The sequence below is a fragment of the Pecten maximus genome, chromosome 11 (assembly GCF_902652985.1).
Source record: "Pecten maximus chromosome 11, xPecMax1.1, whole genome shotgun sequence".
Classification (NCBI taxonomy): Eukaryota; Metazoa; Mollusca; class Bivalvia; order Pectinida; family Pectinidae; genus Pecten; species Pecten maximus.
Window position 1 is genome coordinate 8,640,460 of NC_047025.1, and position 26,421 is coordinate 8,666,880.

General features: G+C 35.7%; 2 protein-coding genes across 2 annotated transcripts; both read left to right on the forward strand.

Moving 5' to 3' along the window:
- The first annotated feature begins 1,899 nt into the window (after nucleotides 1-1,899).
- Nucleotides 1,900-3,001, forward strand: LOC117337840 (probable serine/threonine-protein kinase fhkB). The gene is made up of 2 exons (XM_033898966.1): nucleotides 1,900-1,926; nucleotides 2,312-3,001. The coding sequence occupies exons 1-2, from the start codon at nucleotides 1,900-1,902 to the stop codon at nucleotides 2,999-3,001; spliced, it is 717 nt and encodes a 238-aa protein (XP_033754857.1).
- Nucleotides 3,002-10,888: 7,887 nt separating this feature from the next.
- Nucleotides 10,889-16,556, forward strand: LOC117338338 (uncharacterized protein SCO4629-like). Its single transcript, XM_033899647.1, has 3 exons — nucleotides 10,889-11,368; nucleotides 13,860-13,983; nucleotides 14,957-16,556. The coding sequence occupies exons 1-3, from the start codon at nucleotides 11,210-11,212 to the stop codon at nucleotides 15,427-15,429; spliced, it is 756 nt and encodes a 251-aa protein (XP_033755538.1). The 5' UTR covers nucleotides 10,889-11,209; the 3' UTR covers nucleotides 15,430-16,556.
- The last annotated feature ends 9,865 nt before the right edge of the window (nucleotides 16,557-26,421 follow it).

The window sequence follows — 26,421 nt, forward strand, 5'->3', positions numbered from 1 at the left end:
CCTGGCAACTGCCCCACGTAGGTTTCGAACTCGCAACCCAGTGGTGGAGGGCTAGTGTTAAAGTGTCGGTACACCTTAACCACTCGGCCACCGCGGATAAACAGAACAGCCTTGCTTACAATTATTAATGATCGCTGGGCCTATTGTTCAATTCTTGCAAAAATAACAACAACAAAAAATTTTAATAAAAATGTACAACAATGTCAGCTTTGCTACTTATCTTTAAAAAGATATTTTTTGTTTTCTTCTCAGATTGTGAATTGGGAAAAAAAAAAAGGATAATTGAGATTGTAGCCAAATTTTGCCCCCCCCCCCAAAAAAAACAACAACCCAACAAACAAGATGCTCAGAGGGCCTGAATCGCTCACCTGGTTTCATGAGATATGAAACAAGAACTATGCTTAAGTATATTTGTCACTGGTATTGCTATGTCAATATATCATAACCATTTTATATGGGTACATGGACATTGGTTTTATTGTAATTCTAAAAATGTCAATTTAGCCAAATTGATCCCTTTTGGCCCCATCCCTCAGCCCATTGTTTGTACAATTTTGAATCCCAACCCCAAGGGGATGCTACCAGTCAAATACGAGAGATATCCATTGCTTATTTCAGAGGAGAAGTTGTTATATCAATTTAGCCAAACTGGCCCATTTTAGCCCCGCCCCTAAGACCCCTATGGGGTCAGCCCCACCATTTGTACAATTTTGAATCCCTACCCCAAGTGGGTGCTACCAGGCAAATATGAGAGATATCCATTGCTTAGTTTCAGAGGAGAAGTTGTTTATATCAATTTAGCCAAATTCACCCTGTTTGGCTCCGCCCCTCAGCCCTTAAGGGGGTCAGCCCCACCATTTGTACAATTTTGAATCCCTACCCCAAGGGGATGCTACAACTTACAAGGCAAATATAAGCAATATCCATTGCTTAGTTTCAGAGGAGAATCGTTCATATCAATTTAGCCAAATTGACCCATTTTGGCCCCGCCCCTAAGACCCCCGGGGGAGTCAGCCCCACCATTTGTACAATTTTGAATCCCTACCCCAAGGGGATGCTACCAGGCAAATATGAGCAATATCCATTGCTTAGTTTCAGAGGAAAAGTCGTTTATATCAATTTAGCCAAATTGACCCCTTTTGGCCCCGCATCCAAGACACCCAGGGGGTTAGCCCCACCATTTGTACAATTTTGAGTCCCCACCCTATAGGGATACTTTTGACCAAAATTGGTCAAATTCCGATCTGTGATTATGAAGAAGAAGGCAATTGTTGACTGATGGACGGACGACAGACGGACAGACGAAGGACGCCACGGTATGGCATAAGCTCACCTTGGTCCTTCGGACCAGGTGAGCTAAAAATCAAAAATGAAACACTAAATAACACTTATCCCACCTGGTAGGCCTCACTGGCACTGGTGACTGCCTTCTCTGCCAAGCCGTCGACATAAACCCCTTTCTTCATACTCTCCCTTAATGACAGACTCATGGTGGACGGATCGAGAAGGTCATACACTTGTTCATGATAGATCTCTAGAAATGTGCACTTCATTAGGAACTCCTTTGCTTTACCATGCTGAAAACCAAACAAAGAAAACATCTTTATTCAAATAACTACAAAAAATTAATACATAAATACCTCATTAATTCAAGATCACTGAATACAAAAATATATGAAGCATTTAAATGCTTGAAAATTTCTTAATTTTATTTGCTAATTTACACAAATACTTTTGTATGATTCATAGTTTTGAAATTTGTAACTGTATATTTGTAATATCATAATAAATAGAAATATTGTATTCAACTGACTTTGTACAGACTCAGATAATCACATTAACTAGACATACAAATTAAGTATATCTTTAAAATGCATCCTGTAACTGGCCTGTTCTTCCATGTCCAACGGTCATGTCATAAATACTGTCAGACACATGTGAAATAACAATTTTTTGACTAATTTGACATCACAATAGATATATGTCATACCATTGTCTCTGCAGAAAAAAACATACCATCAGATTCAAAATTTATTTGTCTTCCATAGAAATTAATTTGAAAAGTTTTTATCAATATTTTCAGAAAAATTAGTTATTTGATATAAAACAGAATCTTACACTGTCACACGCTATGTCATTTGGAATTTATTAAACTCATGATCATTTATAATAAATAATTTCATATGCCACTCACATAAAGGCTCACGACATTAAATTATTTAACTTGTTTTAATAAGTTCCATATTATTTTGACACTCATGTAAGATTCTTTAGTACTAGCTACCAACTGACTGTTTAACCTTTAACTCAGAAACCTAGACCCAAGTTTGGACACCTTGACAACTCTGGACACAACAATGGACACCTTGACAACTCTGGACACAACAATGGACACCTTGACAACTCTGGACACAACAATGGACACCTTGACAACTCTGGACACAACAATGGACACCTTGACAACTCTGGACACAACAATGGACACCTTGACAACTCTGTACACAACAATGGACACCTTGACAACTCTGGACACAACAATGGACACCTTGACAACTCTGGACACAACAATGGACACCTTGACAACTCTGGACACAACAATGGACACCTTGACAACTCTGGACACAACAATGGACACCTTGACAACTCTGGACACAACAATGGACACCTTGACAACTCTGTACACAACAATGGGATCCACCTTGACAACTCTGGAACAACAATGGACACCTTGACAACTCTGTACACAACAATGGACACCTTGACAACTCTGGACACAACAATGGGCACCTTGACAACTCTGGACACAACAATGGACACCTTGACAACTCTGGACACAACAATGGACACCTTGACAACTCTGGACACAACAATGGACACCTTGACAACTCTGGACACAACAATGGACACCTTGACAACTCTGTACACAACAATGGACACCTTGACAACTCTGGACACAACAATGGACACCTTGACAACTATGGACACAACAATGACACCTTGACAACTCTGGACACAACAATGGACACCTTGACAACTCTGGACACAACAATGGACACCTTGACAACTCTGGACACAACAATGGACACCTTGACAACTCTGGACACAACAATGGACACCTTAATAACTCTGGTGGACATAACCAGTTTGGTCACTCAGATAACTCTGGACACAATTAGTTTGGAGGACTCTGAACACAACAAGTTTGGAGAACTCCCGACACAACAAATTTGGGAAAATCTGGACACAACTAGATTGGAGGGCTCTGAACACAACAAGTTTGGAGGACTCCCGACACAACAAATTTGGGAAAATCTGGACACAATGTTTGGATATCACTGGACACAAGTTTTGACATATCGATAACTGCACCCAATAAGTCTCAACATCTAGATAACTACACCAACAAGTTTGGACACTTGGATAACTTAATCCAACAATGGCATTTTTTTTTATCTAATCAGTTCAAATTCTGATAATCTACAAACTTCTTACCAGTTCTTGTTCCCTCGATACCAGGTTGAACAGATACTCAAAGCTTCTGGGAATTATACCTCTGTTCTTATGCTGGAAGTTATCCGCATCTTCACTTGGTCCTACAAACAGATCAAATACATAATGGATTTTAACACATATCTAAAAATTTGGAAGAAATTTCACATCCTAAAATTAAACACGTTTCACTTTTAACCGCAGCTCCTGGTATTAATCTAAATGCTTGCTTCCTAAAGTCAGGTTGAATTCCTGACCTAAACCAGACATTAGTATAGCAGATCCTGGTATCAGTCTAAATGCTTGCTTCCTAAAGTCAGGTTGAATTCCTGACCTAAACCAGACATTAAAAGGTATAACCGTATCAGGTCACCACTCTAGAGGGTTCCCTCGGTATTCTGGTCTCCTATCACAGCAAGACTCCTGCCAGGGCCAGTATGGCAAGACTGATTGATATTAACTGGAATAACTTCTTCCATGATTATATGCGTAAAAACAGTGAGTCCAACACAGAGATTCTTTCAATGATCCAATTTATTGGAGAGCGTTGTTTACATGTTTCGCAATAAATCAGACCATTGAATGAATCTCCATGTTGAGGCTCACCGTTTTTACACATATTTTACCTGGATTTTTGTAGATTCGTCTGGATTGCTACAATTCTCTTAACTCACATGACATTGTCTCCATCTCCCCCCTCCCTTTGATTCTTCCATAATTGTTATAAGATAATATGAAATTTACATTTAATACTCTGAAGACTAGAGGCTTATATTTAGAAATTAATAACATTCATTTCTGAAAGTATCAAAAAGTCATTGAATCAAGTTAATATATCTGGCAATTATTGCTTTCATATTGCTGATGGAACATTTTTTGGCATCTAGTTAAGAACTCCTCTATAGTGATTAATAGATATTAATACAATTTCCTTAATCTGGTTATATATTTCCCCCCCCTACATCTGTGCCATTAGGAAGCTTAATTACTTTATAACAAATCTGTCTAAACAACACAATTTCAATATACAGTAAAACTCAGATAAGTCGAAGTCGGCGGGACCGAGCAAAATATTCGACTTATCCGATGGTTCGACTTATCCGTGTCTGTTTGTATTGGGAGACAAAACACCCGACTATCATCGTTTGTGTGCATGCAGAACTGGTGCCCGTAACAGTAACATAGTCGAAAATAAGCAATAAATAAAAACAAAGAAATTAATTAATTGTACATAATAACACTTATTCCTTTATCTAATAAACAATATTGTGCACAGTTACGGATCAAAACAAAGTTCATGCGTAAATCATGTATCTATGCAAAAGATGATTTTACACACGAGAGTCGTACAATGACAGCATAATATTTTACGAAAACGATAATACATTATAAGAATATAAATGTATAGAGTGTACTCATATTATTTATCTTAAAATCCATTTATATTGTTCTACAATTTAACAATATGAATTTAAACAATAAACAGTTCAGGAAAATTTGATCGACCATACGCATGCTGAGGTGAAGGCCACGGTCAGTGTTTATCGGCTGCATGATCATGCATTGCCACGATCTTTTGAATATAGTAAAAAACATCCCGCATATCATTGTTACTATTGCATCGTCGCATGCAGAATTTAGGCATATATAAATAAATCAATGACATACAAGTATTTTTTCTGTACATTTTTCCATGGAAGATATGTAATTTATCGTTTACTTTTTCCTTATTTTTTTTCGGCGGCCATGTGTATGAAAACAGTAAATAAAACATATAGGCCTATTGGTTTGTACATTAAAACGTGCACATTTTATTCTTAGTTATGTATACCTGAACGTTTTACTTCACCCGTGCATATTTTCATATTTCTTGAATATCTGTAGTCTCTCATAACTCTTTTAGAGTGGCTTTCGTGATGAAATTTTATGTGAATTTCCATATGTATGTATAGCAATGTTTTAATGTAATTACGAAAGGTGAGACTTTAATAAAATATCTGTATCTGTACCCGTGCACCTGTATAAACAATGGGATGATGTGTAACCGACAGCCGAAACCTAACAATAGGCTCTGGTAACACCGTTACGGCTGATCGGTTACACTCGGTCAATCAGGCGAAACCAGCAAATTTTAACCGAGACAGCATGACGCCTCGATGTTCGACACAAAAATGGAAATTTTGGTATAGTTTAGAAGGGAGGGACCACAAAATATATTCGACACAACCGCAGTATTCGATTCAACAGTGTTCGAATCATCCGTGCTTAATTTACTAAGATAAAGAAGGGAAAAAATCGGGACCGAACGAAACGTTCGACTCATCCGATGTATTCGATTCAACCATGATCAACACAAGTGAGTTTTACTGTAATACAGTGGTAATACTAACCCAACATGGTAAAAGTTTTACCTGATCCCGTCTGGCCACTGAGAGCAAGAAAATTAATAAAATTATTGTACATCATTAGATTATATAAATACACAAAACACTTTGACAATTTAAATAGAAATGTGTCATTTACTATTTTATATATTTTCAAAAAAAAGTTCATTAATATGTTACGAGTTTATATATCTATGAATAAATCATGTCATTCAACAGCCATCTGTAAGGGTTTTTTTATCAATAACTTAATCATATCAAAATCAAGACATAAATTAGACTTATCACATTTAAGAAATTCCAATGGTCGGAACAATAATAATAAAGATACTTACTATGCAAAAATAGTGCCATTATAGCCGCTAACACAACTCTCTATTAACGACTTTGCAACTGTTGAAAAAACAGCTTCCTGTGAATAAAATTTGATTATTTTCAGAAAAGAAATTGATGATTCATGATCAGTACATTTGATTTTAGATAAATCTTTCATAACTTGTTAAGGGCTGCCCAATCACAAACTGCTGGGGACAAGTCCATAGTGTATTGCAATTGAAGTAGATCTTTAGATCTGCCCTTACTCTCCAATCGCCATACAAGCCAAAGGACACTTGAACCAATATGTATCCTCCACTACTCACCCAAGTGATGGCTCTATCCTGCAAAACTTGTGATTTAAACATTAAATTGACTAAATATTTTTCATAATTTGATAAATATAACAAGATGGTTGCCATGGTGACCATCCTGGATTTCGGACCGACATGAAAAATAATCTTGGTCAGGATCATCTGAAGGTCAGTTCAGGTAAGTCTGAGCTGCATCACGCTTTTATAACTTGAGAAAAAGTTTGAAATGTGAATAGTTTACAGATAGCATAAGACGCAGGATGAAGCACAGTGGCTAAAGGTCACCAGATGACCTAATAAATCCAAAAGAGCTTCAGAAGCAGCTGGTGCTCATGAAAAAAGAAAAAGAAACATTTTGCTCCCACTTTCAATGTATAAAGAAATGGAACATTAATCATCAAAAACATTAAACTCTTTAAATATTAAAATTATCATTTCACTTAAGGAATAACAGAATAAACGGTGAATTCAAGGTATCCTGGATGAATCTATACACTTTAGAGTGGTCCCAATCACTCATGATCAGAAATCAACTTATAATTTACCTGTTGTGCATTTATGTTGACAACTTGATCAAAAGTGAATATTTTGGGTACAGGTTTGGTCTGTACCACGATGGCACATCCACTCTGATCCACATCCACACTCTGTTGGTGTCCAGAGTCGCCCTGATCGGGGGGACGTATTCGCACAAACACTTTGATAGCATCGCCATCACTGTTTAAACAAAGTTTACATACCTTCATTAAAATACACAGTACAGGATATGACGCGATAGCTTTAACTACATGTTAGAGGCATGACAGCAACTTGCATACAACATTATATCTTGCATCATTTAATCAATAATCACGATTTATTTCATTACTTAATCAATTGATTATTCTGATGCTATTTTCAAATTCAAATAATTACAATGAACAATTCCTTCAGTATATTCTACAATGGCACACTAGAAAGCAGAAGAGGAAAAATTTAGGACTGATCAACTTTTTCTTCAAAGACATGTACATGTACACATTTTTGTGTAATTACCTTTTTACACACAATTTTATCATGGGTATCAAATTTGGATTCAACAAACTGAAATACATCAGGAAACTTAAAGGATAATGAATCCATCTGCTTTAATTTAAATGTATTTCACTAGCTATAAAGTTTATATTGGAAATTGTTTTAATCAAAAGTGTAAAATTAACCGGAATTCAGATTTAAAAGTTCCGACTACATTGTACTGTGTTTTCAAAATTGATTCTTACCTTGCGTTTGCTTCAGTGGCACGATCTGAAAATAAATAAATAACAATATATGATATAAATTATGTCATTTTTCTAGTGCTAATAAATGAATCAGATATTTGTCAAATTTTAAGTTATTTCCCTTTGCAATTTCTTATCACAGACTTATTTTTAGTCCTTTTGGGATAATGGCCCCTAATTATAATCTAGATCTAATATAATATTGGGGGGAAAAAATTCTTAATTTTTATTGTAACCCTATACATGTATGTCATCCTGTCAAAATAGTGGATTTTCATATATCTTTCCTGATGCAATTTATCTCATGGCAAAAACAAACAAAAAACACATTCACAACTGTACTAGTAGGTTATCTTCTGATAGCACCACGCATATGAAAAAATACATCTTTTCAATTCATACTGGTATACTAGCTAGTTCATTTAAAGCCAATGTGATATCTATCTACCAGCCTGCTGCATACAATGAACTCCCACACAGGGACTTGTTAAGAGACCAGCTGTAGGGGTTACCTTCATTGGAATAATCATTCTACACTACAATATTCTAAACTGCTCATGATCAGATATTGCCCATTGAAAATTGCTGGGTACAAACTGCAAATCAAAGAGCCTAGTTGTCAAAAACAGTGAATAGGTATATAACACAAGGTACTCTAAATCTGCCAGGGACGCATGGCCTGGTGTTCCATTGTATAAATCAGGACTTTTGGGGGCTGATAATTATATTGATCCCATTCCTTATTGTAATTATTCTAAATTCATAATTTAGATAATTCTCAAATTTTGGCAATTGCATTATAATCCTGAATATTTCCTTCCTAATTCTCATATTCAAAAACCTTTTTCCTAATTGTAATTATTTCGAATTCATAATTAAGCTAAATTCTTAAATTTTGCAGTATAATCCTGAACATTTCCTTCCTAATTCTCTCATTCAAAAACCTTTTTGTTTTCTGTATTTGTTATTTTATTCTGTTTTATATCTATTACAAAGATGTGACAGAATTTGGGGCTGATTGTGAATGACTATACACTACACCATATTAAAGTAGTGATTAAATTCAACATCATTTCACAATAATCACCCTTAACCCTACATGTATACACTGGGGCTGCTCTCAATAATCAATATGTTATGGTGCTGGCATTGGAACCATAGATTTTTGTTATAGAGTTAATATTGTGTCAAGGAATCTACTTTTTGGATGGGTAGCGATAGGGGGCTCTGACAGCTCAGTCAGTTAAGAGCACCAGCCACGTAATATCAGGTGAAGATCTGAGTTGCGTGGTTCGACACTCTTTACCTGTGTCCGTTTATTTCTAGGGAAGCTGAGAAGTGGACCAGTCTGTGCTGTCATGGTTGTATTCGTTGGCAAGACACTTTACTCTAATTGCTCTGGATGGCATGTGGCGTGCCTCCAGTATGTTGCTTGGTGAGGTAGTCACCAACTACTACAAGGAGATCCTGCCTCAAAATGATCCTGGCTGTTTTACAGTTCATGACAAACCCAGCAAACAAACCAAAAAGTGTAGTGAAAGAAAGTATGTGATTCAATCATGAGTATTCCTCCATAGCATATAGGCCTTGTGTGTTTCTACTTTCAATGCCAAATGCTTTGGCAAAATGTATGTTTTGTTACTTACAGCATGGACATATTAACGTTATACCTATCTATTATAGGTCTCGGCTAGCAGTGACCATAGGGGTTTGTTACAAATGATATGCTATATAGAGTATGATATGGGTTGCACGTCATGTAAGTAAGCAGTAAGGTATGAGATAGCGACTCATCTCATGCTGGGCATCATTTGTAACGAACCGCTGTGCATTGACTGGCCTTTAAGGGGCATCTTAACAGCAAATCCAGCCAAAACAGTTGATATTTTACAAGGCTATACATCCCTACTAGGGTGCAATTTAATAGAAGTAAGGTGATACAATTTTGATATGTATCATGTCAAACTGTGGGCCTTGCTGTTGACATTCAATTTGTTCAGTAGTTCGTAAATTTCAACAAAACATGAGAAAAATGCATGTTTCAGGGGGACATAATTAACTCATTCGTATCTCATTTATTGTGCAAAACAGTCATGTTGTTTTGCTCACAAGGGTCTAAAGCACAAACTAGGAGCATTGGTTTGACTAGATTGGACTTTATGATATGTATTAACACTGATTTTATTTAGACATTGAAATGCAAATGGCGGTTGTGAATAAGATCAGACAATTATGGCATATAAGAAGGTATTTCAAACGTCAAAAATGCTCATATTAGATACTATAGAGAACTCTAGACATGGCAGGAAGACTGTTTTTAGGAAAAAATGTTCATCCGTTGAGTTTGGGGTAAAAGATATATATTTCTGAAAAAGGCCCAAAACTCACCAGTTTGACAATTTGTCTTAAAATGGTCATTCTTACTATAATCAGATGTCTTAAATGTATGATAAAGGAGCATTTTTAATGGCTGAAATGCCTCCCTTTATGCCATATTTGTGTAATATCATCCACAGCCGCCATTTGCATTTCAAGATCAAAACCAAATATGTGTTTATACCTATATAAAGTCAAATCCGGTCAAACAAATGCTCCTACCCTGTGCTATAGACACCTGTGAGCATGACAGCTCTGGGCTATTTTTCAGGTTTGGTTATTTTTGTGGCTTAGAATTATTCCATGCTACAACTTTCCACAAAGTAACTCTATAGAAGAAATTGTTAGCATCTACATCAAATTAGTTGTGATTTTAAGACACTACATGTCCAAACAAACATTTTGGTATATATATGCCTATTACATGACTATTTTTGTGCAAATTTTAAGCTATTTATTCGTGTTTGAAATTCAACATTATTCTGCTAGATCCATAGATGACCCTTAACCGATATTTGATATCATATTCGGGCAACATATATACATGTTGATTTTCATTATCCTATAAATTAAATGCATCGTACAATGGTCATCCTTCGGTGGCAACTTACCAGCAGTCATGATTGACACTACCACTAGGCCGATGACCCGCAATATTTGTTGTTTCGAAAACTGGCGCTAACGAGATTCTCGCGAACAGCGAGATTACAGTAAATTGTTAGTGTAAGTTCCGAGTGATTTCCAGCGGTGATCCAAATTCTAGACATCATACTTTACATTATATTTGGAAATACTTATACGTTTCAGACGTTAAAAAGTCATTAAACGTGTCATATACCTTGTTGTTTAGCATTCAAATAGATATATTCATTTAATTTTTAACTGTTAGAGGGTATAAAATTGAACACGTCACAAGTAGGGGTTTTCCCGTCGCGACGTAAACAAACACACGTGGGTTCCAGCTGTAATGCTTCCGCATAGCGATGGCAGTTTCTCTTTATAAGTAGTTTTCCCCATATATAGAATACATGAAACTTGTGCTGATTTTTATTGCGACAGATTTATTTGTACAATGATGATGAAAAGGGTTCACGGCTTGATGATGAGATCATTACGTTTCGGTCATGTGAGATTGTGGAAGATGTTTTGCAACAATTCCATACCAGACGAGGACTTTGCTGCTGCCCAATCGATATGGAACTATATGAAACTAAATCACACGCCCAGAAAGGTAGGAAGATGAATTTGTAACAGATCAAAACTTAATAGGAAATTAACGTTATTGATATTTCAAAATGGAAGCATATCTGTAACCGAAGTCATTATTATTGAAATCAGATTTAACACAAAAATACAAATGACAAAAAATACACTATTCATTTATTTATTTACTTACAAATGACATTCATTCATTTATTCAAATGATATTTGGGAGGGGAGGGGTGTCATGATATAGCCCCCAACCCCCAACCCCCACCCATATATAAATTAAGTTGTTGTGAACTAGTTTTTAAAAATACTTAAAAACAAATCTGTTCATATCCCGAGCGAGCATTTTCGTACTGTTCACATATATATACCATACACAGTATGAAATGAAAGTACACATGTAATAACATTAAACAGCATATATGGTAAATGAACAATTAATAATTGATGTATAAAATTATTAAAGGTAAATATGGAATGTTTACGAAAGTTAATTAAAGCTGCTACTCCATCGACAGCTATAGTATATACATGTATATTTACCATTGTATGGCACTGCCACTATATAACCCTACCAATTCAGTTGCTAGTTCACCAGCCTATGAACTGCCAACAGGAAGTGATCTCTGCTACTGGTAAGCGCGGGAAATTTGAATTTGAAAATTTCAAAACAAAAATCGCATGACAAATAAAAAATCGCAGATGGTAAATATAAGAATTGAACGGCTTTCAGTTGGCATTCATAGTCAATATGAATGCCAACTGAAAGCCGTTCAATGCTTAAATATACGTGTACACAACATGTACTGCTTGTCACTAAAATGTATAACACGAATATTACACGCACAATTCAGTAAGTATAGTCAGAGACATATATACCTGATATACAAGTCTCTGGTATAGTTAAGTCTTAAGCAAACTCAGAAATTCACTAAAAAAAAATCAGTATCTAAAAAAAATCCGCTTGATAGCATACGTATATATGTACTATAAACGTCATCTAGACTTATACACTATAGCATATTCCTGTTTTCTTTGAATGCAAATTTTTTAACCAAATTGTATGAGTTGGAAAGATTAAATATGTTTCAAAGTTTAAATGCCTTAGGTTTGATTTTGGATTTAGAACTTCTCTTGTGTGGAAATTCATATCTTTCTGTAGACCCAAACTCTCTTGTGTTCCGACTTGTGAAAAACTACACTCTATGTTTGTGCATATCTCAATGATTTCATGTAATGTATTTGTATGGCGGGAGAGGGAGGGTGTCTATAAGTTGAAAAAAAACTTGTGCCTAATCCTTTGTCTTAATCTAATTGACAATAAAATATGTTTAAAGTCACAGACATAGGTAAATATTGATGCATTACAAAACAAATATCAAATTTCGCAAAATTCTCAATTTTCTTCTAAATATATCATTTTTACGAAAAAAGTCACTCTTCAAAGTCTGAAAAGACAGAAGACGAAATCTGATTAGTGATATGATTATAGAATTCAGATACTAATTTGCCGATTTGAGAAGCAATACAGATTTTATTTCTATTTCTCAAAATCTAAGGGTTTTAACCAAAAAATACAGAAATAAATACTGATCAAACTTATGTAATCTGTAGGATGTGTTGAAATCTCCATACTACCGTGCAGGTATACCCAAGGATTTACTGTAAAAACATTGATACCTTTTTGAGAAACTGAGCTAAACAAAAAACCTTTGAAATTCTTGAGTTTTATTTAAGTGAAATATTTATACTTAAGTATTACTAAACTTGAGAATAAACTTAGTTTTTTTTTATGTATATGGACCCAGATGCCCCGCATCACTAATTTACAGTGTCAATTGACCATAAATTCTGGGTTATATTCCGTAAAAAAAGTTGTGCTGAGATGTCCACACTGTGATCTAACTATATACACTTATGGGACAATGGATCATAGTCTCACTCTCGAGACAAAAATGGCATAAACTCCAGAACTACAGCTCAACACAAATAAATGAATAATTGTTAAAAAGATATGATAAAAAAAGAGCAAGAAACTGGTAAACAAAACAACAACAACAACAACAACAACAACAAAAAAAAAAACACTGATCGCTTACTAAGTAGTTATAAGACCGAAAAGTTACATATAGCAAACATAGAAGTGAAGGAAGATTTTTTTTTTTCGATTTCAGTTGCATAACTTTTGGTATTTCATTAGGAAATACAACACCCTCCTCCTTTTTCCAATAGACCATAATTATTAATTTTTTGTCGGAGATCAGATGAACATTGCACCTTTCATCAATATTTAAAACAGCCACAGTCTATCAATTCAGCCCAATCCTAGTATCCCCTAACCCTAGTAAACCCTAACCTCATTTTCGAAATCCCATATCATTACGTTTTCGATATCCTGAACGTAACCACTGGACTGTGATATTATATCTTCCCCGCGAGAATTTCATATTGATTTTCTTTCTTTCTTTTTATTCATCATAAAATTTTGACCGTAAATTATATTTATTTCTCAGAGTGACGTCATTCTGGTCCTGGGTAACCATGACACCAGGACAGCCGACTACGCATCTAAGTTGTTCCTGGACGGAAAAGCAGACTGGCTCATGTTTTCAGGCAAAGTCGGAGTCCTCACACAAGGTATTACAATCTACCTACCATCACCCGCTATATTGTTTGGGACTTCTTTTTCAGATCGAAAGGTCAAAGGTCAGTAGTCAATGTTACTGTAGAATTAAAATTGGTTTCTACCCAATTATTAAAGTTGCCATGGAACACATAAACTCAATTATCACAGACTGCTTTTCCGTTACGACAGAGCTTTGCTTGGGGTTGCTTTTTGGGATCAAAGGCCAAGGCCGCTGTAACCATTAAAGAGGCTTGCCCGCAGAGAGATCAGAAAAATTGGCTAATAGAAAAAGATTTTTTACACATGACAGATTGTTGGAATTGTTGAGTTTTTCATTTTATTTTCCTTATAAAACGCTGAAAAGTGATATTAAAACCTCATTTTTTAAATATCATTTATTTAATCGCAACCTGCAATAAGTCCCCGCTATAAAGTGGAGTCTAATTTGATTGACACATCAAAGAAACAAGCAGGTGCACAGTGCCGCACAGTAATAACTTCAAAGGCAGCGGCGATTTACAAAGAAGATTTGCCGTTATATTCCATACATTACTCTCTCAGGTTGAGTTTTAAAACGTCTTTTAAATACATATTCTGTAATTGTTTTCAAGAAATAACGTCGGAAAGCCTCTAATTTTGTCACATAGAAACGTGTACTGAAGTTTATTTAGTGATCGGAGATGTGCCGTTTACCGGTCCGTCTGCGGGTAAGCCTCTTTAAAATAAAGAAAATCCCACTTAATAATTTGAGTGTGCTTGGACAGATTCCTCCGTTTGAGTTTATCAATCAAACGACACTTCTTTTTTTTATATCGACAGTACTTGCTTGTTTATTTCAATCAAAAGGTCAAAGATCAGATAACAATATGTCACCATTACTGAAAACGACAAGCCAGCCATTGAAAGACGGCGTGGGGGATGGGGAAGTTTCATTTAGCTATACTTATTATATGTATTTTAAGCGATTTTGTCGTAACGTTACAGGGAAATGGAGGAAGACAGAAGCGGAAATATTTAAAGATAAGGCGTTGACAAAAGGCGTACCCCAAGACCGCATACTAACGGAATTAAAGGCCACGAATACAGGAGAAAATATCATATTCTCATACAACGTGTTGGAGGCAAATGGCCTGTTAGATACACTCGGGAGTATAATTCTAGTCCAAATGCCACATATGGAGAGACGAGTATATGCTACGTTTATGAAACAATGGCCAGGAGACCCCACGAAACTTGACGTCTCGGTGACGTCACCGCCAATACCATTACAGAAATATCCGAATCCTGACGTTGGGTCGCTTAGAAACGTGGTAACTGTTATGATGGGATGTCTTTACAGATTAAGGGTTTACCCAGAGATAGGATTTCAAATTTACCAGCAAATACCAGATGATGTATGGAACCATTACATTTGTCTTCTCCGTTCAGGTAAATACAGCGGTCACATACCCCGATGACGTGACTGAGGCACAGGGGCAATCGGGAACCGTCGGCACTTTCCGTAAACGAGAATTTCTCGTTTACGGAAAGTGCCGACGGTTCCCGATTGGCACGGGGGCATACGACTGCATGTAACATATATACCCCGGCGGAGTGCGTTGTGTCGTATTGTGCTAGCATGAGAAAAAACGTCAGGTGTCACTAGTCGCAATATGCTGACACAAGCTTCAGTGACACGAGGAAATACTTCGTCACCAACTACTACACTAGCAACCTGGGATTTCTTCTGAATACAACCCAGAGATGAGGGCGCCAGGTATTGGATTTATAGGAACATAAGGCCGAACAACAGGAAAACGAAAGTGTTTTTTGATGCAAATTAAGTTCACCTGTAGTGAAAAGGAGACGGAAAATGATCGGGTAGAAAACACCGAATTACCAGATACTATGGACATGGGCACTGGGGATGACAAGGAAATTAACGTTGGCTAAGGTAAATGTCGAAAGAGAGTTATATCATGTGTGATATAGTCATCCATTTGTTTGCGCAGAATTATTTCACATACAATAGCAATACACATATATGTGTCTTGGTTCAGTAGCCCTTTTCCCATGCCAACCACAGTTATATTTAAAATGTAACTTCTATTTGATGAAAACATATGGTCATTCAATCAAACTTTATGAAATATGTTTTCTTGCTTCGCCATTCCAACTTTGTCACATAATTTGTGAAATTAACAATTTTTGATGTAATTTTGACGTTTTTTTTATGTTTTACGTCCGCTATGGGAGGTAATCAGTAGGGTGATTTCATTGATATATACATGTACATAATAATAATTACTACGTTAATTTAGTATCTGTCTGTTAATGAATGTTATATAAACAATTACATTTTAGGCAAAAAAACTTGCTTCTCCCCTACATATTTTGTGTGTGTGAAATATTACCATGGGAGGCAACTCTTGTGCACAATTACATTCAACATTTTCATTTGTTTTACTTTTAAAATCATTGTTTACGTGGCAATTATTCTATAATGTGTTATCAGTAGCGAAATGTATAACATATGCTACACACTCGTAGTTTGTCTACTCCCTGAAATTTATTAAAATATAATCAAATACAGTATATTCCTGTCTTTTGTTTTGCGTTCTTTTTTAACTTATTTTCAGTTTTCATGCATTTTTGAAGTGTGCAGACTGTTACGTAATCTGCTTATTCAGGCCTTTGTATTAATAATGCCCACTTGCATTCAGTTACATGAAAGTCCCACTGTGCTAATAATGCCCAGTTTTGGGCAACAAACAAATCCCATTATGTTGATAATGCCCAGTTTTTGGGGTCAAACAAAAATCAATTGTGTTAATAAAGCCCGGTTCTTTGTAAACATAATGCACATTTCGACCACGGCATGAACATACAGCGACATTATGAGAGATAATGTATTCTCCCATACTTCACAGGGTTACCCGGCGGTTGCTAGGGAAAAGATAAATAAATCGATCTTACACGGGGTAGGTAAAGACAGCTGGCACGCTGTAACAATAACGTAACGTCATCATTTTACGTTGAGGAACCAAGTCGTAAATGATGACGTCATGCATTTTGACGCACAATCCAAGGAGCATTGAAGATGGCGCGACGAAAGACTTTCTTTAAAACTTACGTTTGGCTGCAAGTATGTGAGAAAAATAATCAATCACGGGTCTTTTCCGCGAACAAGGATATCTCAACCCTCGTGTAAGAGTTTGGCTGGCCAGCACTCGGCAAGCCTCGTGCTGACTGGCCAAACTCTTACACTCGGGTTAAGATGTCCACGGAACAGACCCGTGATGTTTATAGAGTAATAGAATCTAAGTCTCAGATACCATCAACGATGTGAAAAAAAGAAAAAAAACTTCAGCCACATAAGTTACATCCGGAAGCGTGACGAAGAGTTTGAGGTACTAATGGTTCGGACACTTTCGGCGACGCATGGGAAATATATATTGGTACTACAGTAAAGTAGTTTATGTATGATGAAGACTTTGTGTAGAAGATGCAAGATATTTACAGCGGGTTCATGCAACCCTCGTATTAGTTAGTATATCCATAATCAGATCGCAATCAGTTATCATAAATATGGACCCCCACTTACTTTCCCCTGACATATGAACACATTAGATGCCTAGCAGCAAAGCGAAATTAAACGAGGAAATTAAATGGAGAAAAAAATGTAAACACCGCTTTCTTTTATGTGTATGCAAGCTTGAGATCACAGGTAGAATGAGAGCTCCGGGGAGAGGTAAACGTGTCATCATTTGCATTTTCTCTGGGAATGCGGTAATCGGCGCTAGCGTGAAAGAGGAAAGAGCTAAATTTCTTCTTCTTCTTCTTCTTCTTCTTCTACATGGTAACATAATTGGAAATGTGAATATTGATTTTCGTTAAAATAGGTTGACTACCTTAGGAGTGCCTTGGCGTACTCCAGTGGGAATATTAAACGATCAAAATACTGAATTGTTCGATTTTGGTACATTGTATGTAGGTGTATTATGACACTGCCAACACGACCGCGACTTCCATCTCTGGATTAAAGAAAATGGCCACCATTTCTGGCTTTTGATTGGTGAAACATAAGGTATTGCCAAATTTTGCGGAAATTTGGTAAATAAGGGTTTTGATAGAAACTGGACACGATGATGACAGTTTCTAAAAGCTTGGTTGCCATGGAAATGGAATGAACGCCTCTGATTGATAACAAATATATATAGTGAAAACAGTAATAATAGTAATATCAATAAGTAAAATAATAACATTAACACATTAACAATAATGTAGTTGACAAGGAGAGAAAACATTGGAACGAGAAGGGGTAGAAGTGTGTGGGGGGGGGGGGGGGGGGGGGGGGGGGGAGAAGGGTGAAAGTGGTGGAATACATTTCTTGAAAGGAGTAGAATACAACACACACTCGTAAACCCTCGTAAAGTAGTGACAGCTGTATATATGGATTACAAGACATAGATATTGATATGATAAGTAGCATCATACAGAATCGAAGCGTTTACTTTATCAATGAATGCTTGAACACCCTTAAAATATTAACGTTTTCTGCCTCCGTACGCAACGAATCACCGTGAAGGAGGAGGCCTAAAGACAAGTTGTTGATAGGATTGATATATTGACGGCGTAGCATGCTATCCGTATTGTACTCTAGGAGGTAGTGCTTTACGGTTTCAATTTGACCGCAAGTACAGAAAGGATTTTCAATCAATTTTTGGGCAAGAGGTGATCTCGAAAAGAGCTTCATTTCAAACGAAGTCTGGCATGATAAATTTGACCCAATCGTTTTCCAGTAAAAGAGTACATGAGAATTTTCAATTTTACAGAGTTGAGATGAAGTTTAAGAAATGAAATGGAAGGATTAACTTTTATATTAGGAGGCAAGTTAATAGTAAGAGGAAAGAAAGAGTTATTATAAAACGTTGTTCTGGCCTGTATGTTAGCAATATTTTGAGATAGGCGTGTATAATGACCATGCATTTCATTAAATAGCTGAGTGTCAGTCCATGCATGATTTTATGAAGCTGGATGATTTTATGTTTGCGTCTTCTTTCCGACAATGGCTCTATTCCAGTTTCCAGGTAAAGGGAATCATGACTAGCTAGCTTAGTGGCAAGTCAGCAAATAACTTTATTGTGGCTTGGATATTTTCAACAATATCATTAATATGAATAAGGAAAGAAGAGGCCCAAGGATGGATCCTTGAGGAACGCCTGCATTTATATTAAGCACACTAGAAGAACTTTCATTTAAGACCACTCTCTGTTTCCTATTGGAAAGATAGTTTTCAAACCAAACTAATAAATTCCCACGAATTCCTACTGAAGAAATTTTACATACAAGACCGCGATGCCACACAAGGTCGAATGGCTTGCTTACATCGATATCACAAAAAAAGCTGTTCTTACTTCCTTACCGTTGTCAATTGATTTACAGTAGAGTCACCAGCTACAAAACCAGATTAACGCTTTGTAATGATATTATTACTTTATTATTATTATTATTATATTGGATTTTCAATGTTGTCGTGTCTTGCATTTCTGAAAATTCGGAAACGAGCCCCTGTGAGTGTGACGACATTGACAATTTGATGATTTCATATATATCAAGAATGGCGCTTATAGTAAATTTGTGTTGACTACCTTTTTCAATTATAAAATAGTACCCTCATGACTTGTAAAGTTTCTTTATTTTTTGTGGTGGCTTATGTAAATAAATGCTAGCATTCGAAAGCTCTATAGGCCGAAAGTAACTGGCGGCCGTTGTTCTAACCTGCAACACCTGAAGCTGTATTCCTACACTGACCGAATCACTGTATATTGTAGTATACAGTCTCATGAATACAATTTGGTTTACTGACGACATATAGGCAAATGCAACACAGAATGTAAATATAGAAACTATCAACAATCGTGAATATGGTCCATGAAAACCTCAATAATTGTTTGTTTTCTGATGAACTACGTTGGAACTAATTATTTAAAAAAAAAAAACAGAAGAAAATAGCACTATTCCTCGATATGACTTGACTTGGATGGTTTACGTATCTATCTGATAAACAATGTAAAGAAATTACATAGGATTGGCTGTAGAAATATGATCGAACGTTGTAATTCTAATCCGAGAAGAACTATTACTCCACCTTCGCTTTAGGTGTGATTTCTCTCATAATAGTGATATCCTATTGGCAGGTCTAATCTTAACACCTACATTACGAGTTAAATCCATATTATAAAATGGAAGCGGAAATGGTCATGTCACTTACTCCCCTGTGTTATCAGCGTGATTTCTGTTGTAATATTTTCAGTGAAATATCAGAAATTATCAACTTTAATCTCTGGCGAGGCTAATATTTATATCTGTATTTAGATTGATGACGTATGTAAAGTAAAATTTATTTCATTTTTTTTTTTACTTTTGAAACTTTTACAGTCTTTCAAGTAGGTTTACATGTATGTTCTGACAGCTGTGGTAATAAGTCACGTGAGTTAGGTTTGGCAAAAAAAAAAAGACCTCCTTTTCAAATATGAGTTTTTTGTTTGTTTTTTGTTTTTATCTGACATCTTCTCAAGTTCCATGGCGGCCATGTTAAAACATGATTGCGCCATAATGGTTTTCCTTAACAACACATATTCTAATTTTCTCAAGTTCCACTTTTGTGATTCAGCTTTAACTGTCATGAAATGCTCGCCGCCATCTTGAAAAAAAACACTTTAAATTTCTCCAGTTCCACAGGTGTCATTGAGCCGAATATTGATTGGGATGTTACAGAAGATGAGCCTACAAAGGACCTTTAACACGGCAGTATTGGAATATAATTGTGAACTCACCAAAATAAATGACGTCAGATTTCCTATGCGACACAGATTTAAGCATCTGATAATGTTCGTTCGTTGGTGGATCGTTCCACATTCAGATATCATTTAAAATTATTATATTGAAGAGAGAGGTCAGTTTATGATTCTTTCTTTAGACAAATCATTACACATCTATATTAGCCAATCACAATCGCCGTAGTAACAGAACCTTTATGTACTGGGATGATGATGCAAAGCTTTCAGCCAATAGAAACACTTTATTCAAGTATTACTGCTTAGATTATCAGTATAATCCGCGTTAATAAGCGGGGCGAAATATAGAATTACGAAACTACGGCTTTATATATGACGTGTAACAGGTTAGATTGCGTACAGGTAACATATGCTGCATACAAACCTATTTGTTAAAGTTTATGTATACTGTGTTTTGAACGACTCTGTACCATTCTACTGACTTGTCTTTAACACTACATTGAATTGATTTGAATCAATATTTCTCGACGTATATAAGTACCGGAATACCAGTATGGAAAACTTGTCTATTTCCCTGTGTCAAGATTTAAATGAAGAACATCCAGAAGATGGACTTTTCAATTTTTGCATCAACATCATAACACAAGTGTTCCTATTGGGTCCAACATCACCGGATTTTATCGAATATATTTTGAAAACAATAACAAAAGTGGTTGAATTTTGTAAAACAGTGTATTCGAAAAATTCAATTCCTGATTATATAAAATGTAGTGAAGATCATGGAAGAGCGTTTGGGTACTGTGAAACGGTGTTTAGCGATACTAACTCTACAGAATTCTGGGAATGTTTTAATATGGTCGACCGTTTCGAAGACGCCAACCCGGATACGATTGTTACGAAATGGAGATTCTTCGAGTTGTTCTGCAACGGAACTAGATCGGACTTCTGTAACGAGTATTACTACACACAAGCGTATGTCTTCAGCATGGAAACACAATATTTGAATACATCTGTGAATGACCACTATCATCGCTACATCATACCAGTTATTGGAATTGTGACCTTTATAACAAATGGTTTGATATTGTTTATTCTCTCTACACATATGTCAACAAATTGTAATATCATTTTACTACGCATGAAGTCTGTATTTGATACACTTGTTGTAGTTTTTCAGGTACCAGTACTCTTGTACTTTGTCACGTTTCGGGCCGATTCAGACTTTATACCTTATCCAATTTGTATCATAATTATTCTTTCGGTTGACATTTTACCGGCATTTTCCCATAGTGTTTCAATTTTTATCGCACTTGGAATTGCTATTCAGAAGTATATCATCATCTCATTTCCTTTGAAGGTAGCTGAATATTTGAAAACTAAGTACATCTCTTTCTACATCGCGTTCTGCATGTTTGTCCCTCTGGCAGTGTTCACACCGACTGTTTTAGTCCTCTGTAACGCAGAATCTATAAAAGTTCAATCGAAGGATGATTATAATACAGATATTACCACGATGCTGATGACTGAACCGACCGGAAGTGGACACGAATGGATGAGTCAAGTACAGGAATCGAGCATCGTGTCTAGAACCTCAATTCTTCAATGTTTGCCATGCTTCTTCTTGTTTGCATTTGAAATAATCGGGATTCGTAAAAGTATTCGTTACGTAAAGACAAATGAAAAGTTACAGGCAATTCACCAATCCTCATCTGCGTCCAAAAAACTGGTCCAGGTTGTGCATATGTCACTGGCTAATGTATGTATCTTTCTCTTAGCTGAACTACCCAATACAATAGCTTTACTGTATCATTCTATATCCGAAACAGGTGCATCACAGAAAATACTAGAAAAACGAGAAATGGATTGGATAGCCATATTACTGAATTCTCTCACCTGGCTTTCGTCCGTAAGCAACTTATTTGTATGTATTCTATTTTGCCAAGCATTTAGAACTGCTTGTTTAAAGTTCGTTCGATGTTCGAAGTGTTGATTATTGATCATTTTCCAGATATAACTTTTTTGTTCTCGATTCATGTACATTTATAATGTTTAATTTTGTATGTCGTTAGCGGATTTACTGAAATCCGCAGATGATAATTCATGCATTCTATCAGGTCCCATAAGGGTTGCCATTCCCTATCTTGTGTAGAATGGGTTTACACCAATTTTGCGTTCCCTTACTTATTCCCTCATGGATATCTACATTTATGGTTATTATGGACAGAACGAGCCGTAGAGAGACGAAACAATACTAATCGTTCTGTATTGACAGTGATCATATTAAACTGATATCCATGTGGGTATGTTTTACAGTCATTTGAATGTGTGTAGCATAAAATAAGAACTCATATGTAGAAAACAGGAGGTAGGGAGTGCATACATTGTAGATGCGGGGGGAAATGTTTGAAAACTGTCAAACACTGATGTTTAATTCCATTTATCAAATGTTGCTTTCAAAAGTCATTTTGATCATTAGATGTACAGTACGTTATCGCGAACATTTCAAAATTCCAGAAGTTACGTTCACTTCTGATCTTTAAAGGTGATATCACTTATTCAATTAAATTCTGTGGTATGAATATTATAAGACAAAATATTTTTCTCCAACAAGTTTGTTCTTATTTCCTGAGCAGATTTTCGGAGATGCCAGGCGAAAAGACCGAATGCATACCTCTTATAAAATGTTACATACACATTACAAAAATGTATTATAAATATGTAAAATGTAAGGTTATTTCAATTGAAAAAATTAAAATATAACGAATTGATGATATACTTGTGTATGTTTTCTTTGATGTTTTTACAGGATAAGCATAAAGAATATATCTTTGCTGCAATATATTTAATATGAAAAAAGATTGAAACATAATAATAGGTAATTTACGTTCATTTTCTGAATTCATTTTCTGTGTAGTCTTTTATGGAACATTTTAACCTTTCCTACATTTTATCTTTAACCATTACTTAGTCCGGAGGGCTAGCACAACGATTTTTGCTCTAGCGGTTAAACAGAAAGAAATCAACAATGAAATATTTATCAGGAAATGTCGAGTACTTTTACTTGTATGTTCGTAAATGAAATTTACTCTGATATTCAGATCAAACTTTCTAAATACAAAACAGGGAATGCCGATATACAAACGCGTAACTTTAAACATAAAATAAATACAAACCTTGAACAAAATATAGATTTGGTTTGTGACTTAATGTACGAAAAGGGAGAATAAGACCAGGGCTGAGTTTTACTAAACATCTTAAGTTACGCAAAAAAATCCAACTTACGGTTTTCTTAAGCACAATCTTAAGTTACGATTGGCCCGTTTTACTAAAGCGTTAAATTTTCTCTCTTACTCATACATAAACAAAAACATGTAAACGTGAGCATTTCCCTTTTTTGTGTAAGTTAAGATGCATTAATCAAGAAAAAGTCGTAACTTAAGGGTAGCCCAAGCTGCCGTAAGTTACGACGTTATTTTATGCGTTACTTAAGATATGAGGTTTAGTAGGACGGAGATTTAACGTAACTTAAGGTTACGATACAAATTGTAACTTACGATGCTTAGTAAAACTCAGCCCAGGTGTTTCGGAGAGGTAAGCGTCGCTTGTACGTCATTGATGAAAGTCCTCATGTAAAATGTGGTCCAGGTTAAGTGACCGCATCAAAATGAGAAACATATTGTTGACAATGAAACCACTAGAAGAAATACAGGAGCATGGAGGACTTTGGACGCCATACCAAATAAGGAGATATAATATTCCCGAATAGAATCATAAAGTTTATCATCCATCATACGGATTGTTCAAGACAAAGAAGATATTAATGCCTTTCTAAATAAATTGACAGACACAGTACACATATGCACTCACCACACGAATGCATGTCGCACGCACGGGAGGCCGTCCTTAAATGACCTTAGCTGTTAATAGGACGTTAAACAAAATAAACCAAACCAAATCTTAGAGTTGCAGTGATGCCAAGGACATCAAAGATATAAAGAAAGGCCAAAATCTCGATCGAAAGTTGAAAAAGACCCGTAATATAATTGTTCTTTTTAATAATTAAAAATAATTAAGTACATTTGTATATTCTGAGCCGGGAGATCTCAAATATGAACATATCTTAGCAATACATGGACTACTCGGCTTTTATCACCCGCAGGAAGTGGCGAACAAAGCATAACGAACGTACTTTCAATCACTCGTGTGAACCGTTTGCCTAGTGTCTTACCATAACAGCTATCCATATCGTGCATGTAGAAACCACTTGTTAGACTATAGTTTCAAAAGTTGAATATTAATTTTAAAATCTCACTGGAAAAATATAAGTCGGTCCATATCAATGTCGAACTAAATGTTAAGATATAACAGAATTGACACTTCACACGTGTTAATGATATATTTTAACAGAATTACGCTCCACTCGTATTAATGATATAATGTTATAACAGAATTGACACTTCACACGTATTAATGATATACTATTTCTATGCGATTGAAATTACACCATCCGATAACGTTTCTATAGTCGGTCTCATCTTTCAAACATATCAGTCGTTAAGGAAAAGTGATTATATCAAGAGGATTAAACAAAATCTACGAAATGTAGGTGTGGCACGCCATATGTCGGGTAGCGTTATCTTTCTTCTCTGGTTATCGCATGTGTAAGTATTCATTTCTCAGTATATTGAGTTGGAATTATGCATGTATATTAGCCAATCAGAATTGCCGTAACAACTAAAGACTTCATTTGATCCAAAAGAAACGTTTGAATTTATTTTTATTAAACATTACCTTGTGACGTCACTGCTGTAGTCAACGTAAGAAGGCGTGTCAGGGAAGATATTACATAGAATCCAAAACAAAGGTAGGTTACTTCATTCAGAAATAATACTAGCGAATTCTCGTGTCTCTGTAGACTTGAAAACACACAAACATTTGCATCAGATTGAATTGAACTATTGAATCAAATATTTCATTAGTAGTATTGCATTGAAATACCAGCATGGAAAGTAATCCTGTGTCCATTTGCACTGACTGGAATGAAGAAGGACAAGAAGGGGAAAGGTTTGACTATTGTACTGCAGTCATGACTAAAGTGTTCATGTTTGGACTAGCATCATCAGAATTTCTTTAGCGATACTAACTCTACAGAATTCTGGGGATGCTATAATATGGTCCAACGGTTCGAAGACGCCAACCAGGATACTGTTGTTACGAAGTGGAGATTTTTGAAGTTGTTTTGTAACGGCAGTAGATTATCGGACTTCTGTGACGAGTTTTACTACACACAAGAGTATGTCCTTAGCATGGAAACACGATATGTTGGTACATCGGTGAATGACCACTATTATCGTTACATCTTACCAGTTATTGGAATTGTGACTTTCATAACAAATGGTTTGATATTGTTTATTCTCTATACACGCATGTCAAGAAATTGCAATATTAATTTCCTGCGTATGCATTTTTGTAGTTCTATTACCTATATACCTGTATCTACCTGTACTTACCTGTATTTTGCAATAAATCAATGCCCACCAGACATCTTTCTGCCATATCGACTATAACAACATTAAAAACACTGTTCAATACTTATATTTACATTGTCTTACAATTTTTGTCAACTTTGAAAAAAATTAACCAAAACAAAAAAATCCCGCCTTTTTTAAT

What these genes read in the sequence shown, in the direction of transcription:
- LOC117337840 (XM_033898966.1), top strand. Translation starts at nt 1,900, where the DNA reads ATGTCCAACGGTCATGTCATAAATACT. An exon ending in ACGGTCATGTCATAAATACT is followed by an intron (nt 1,927 to 2,311) that starts GTCAGACACATG and finishes CCTTTAACTCAG; the next exon opens with AAACCTAGACCCAAGTTTGG.
- LOC117338338 (XM_033899647.1), top strand. Translation starts at nt 11,210, where the DNA reads ATGATGATGAAAAGGGTTCACGGCTTGATGATGAGATCATTACGTTTC. An exon ending in TAAATCACACGCCCAGAAAG is followed by an intron (nt 11,369 to 13,859) that starts GTAGGAAGATGA and finishes TTTATTTCTCAG; the next exon opens with AGTGACGTCATTCTGGTCCT. An exon ending in AGTCGGAGTCCTCACACAAG is followed by an intron (nt 13,984 to 14,956) that starts GTATTACAATCT and finishes GTAACGTTACAG; the next exon opens with GGAAATGGAGGAAGACAGAA.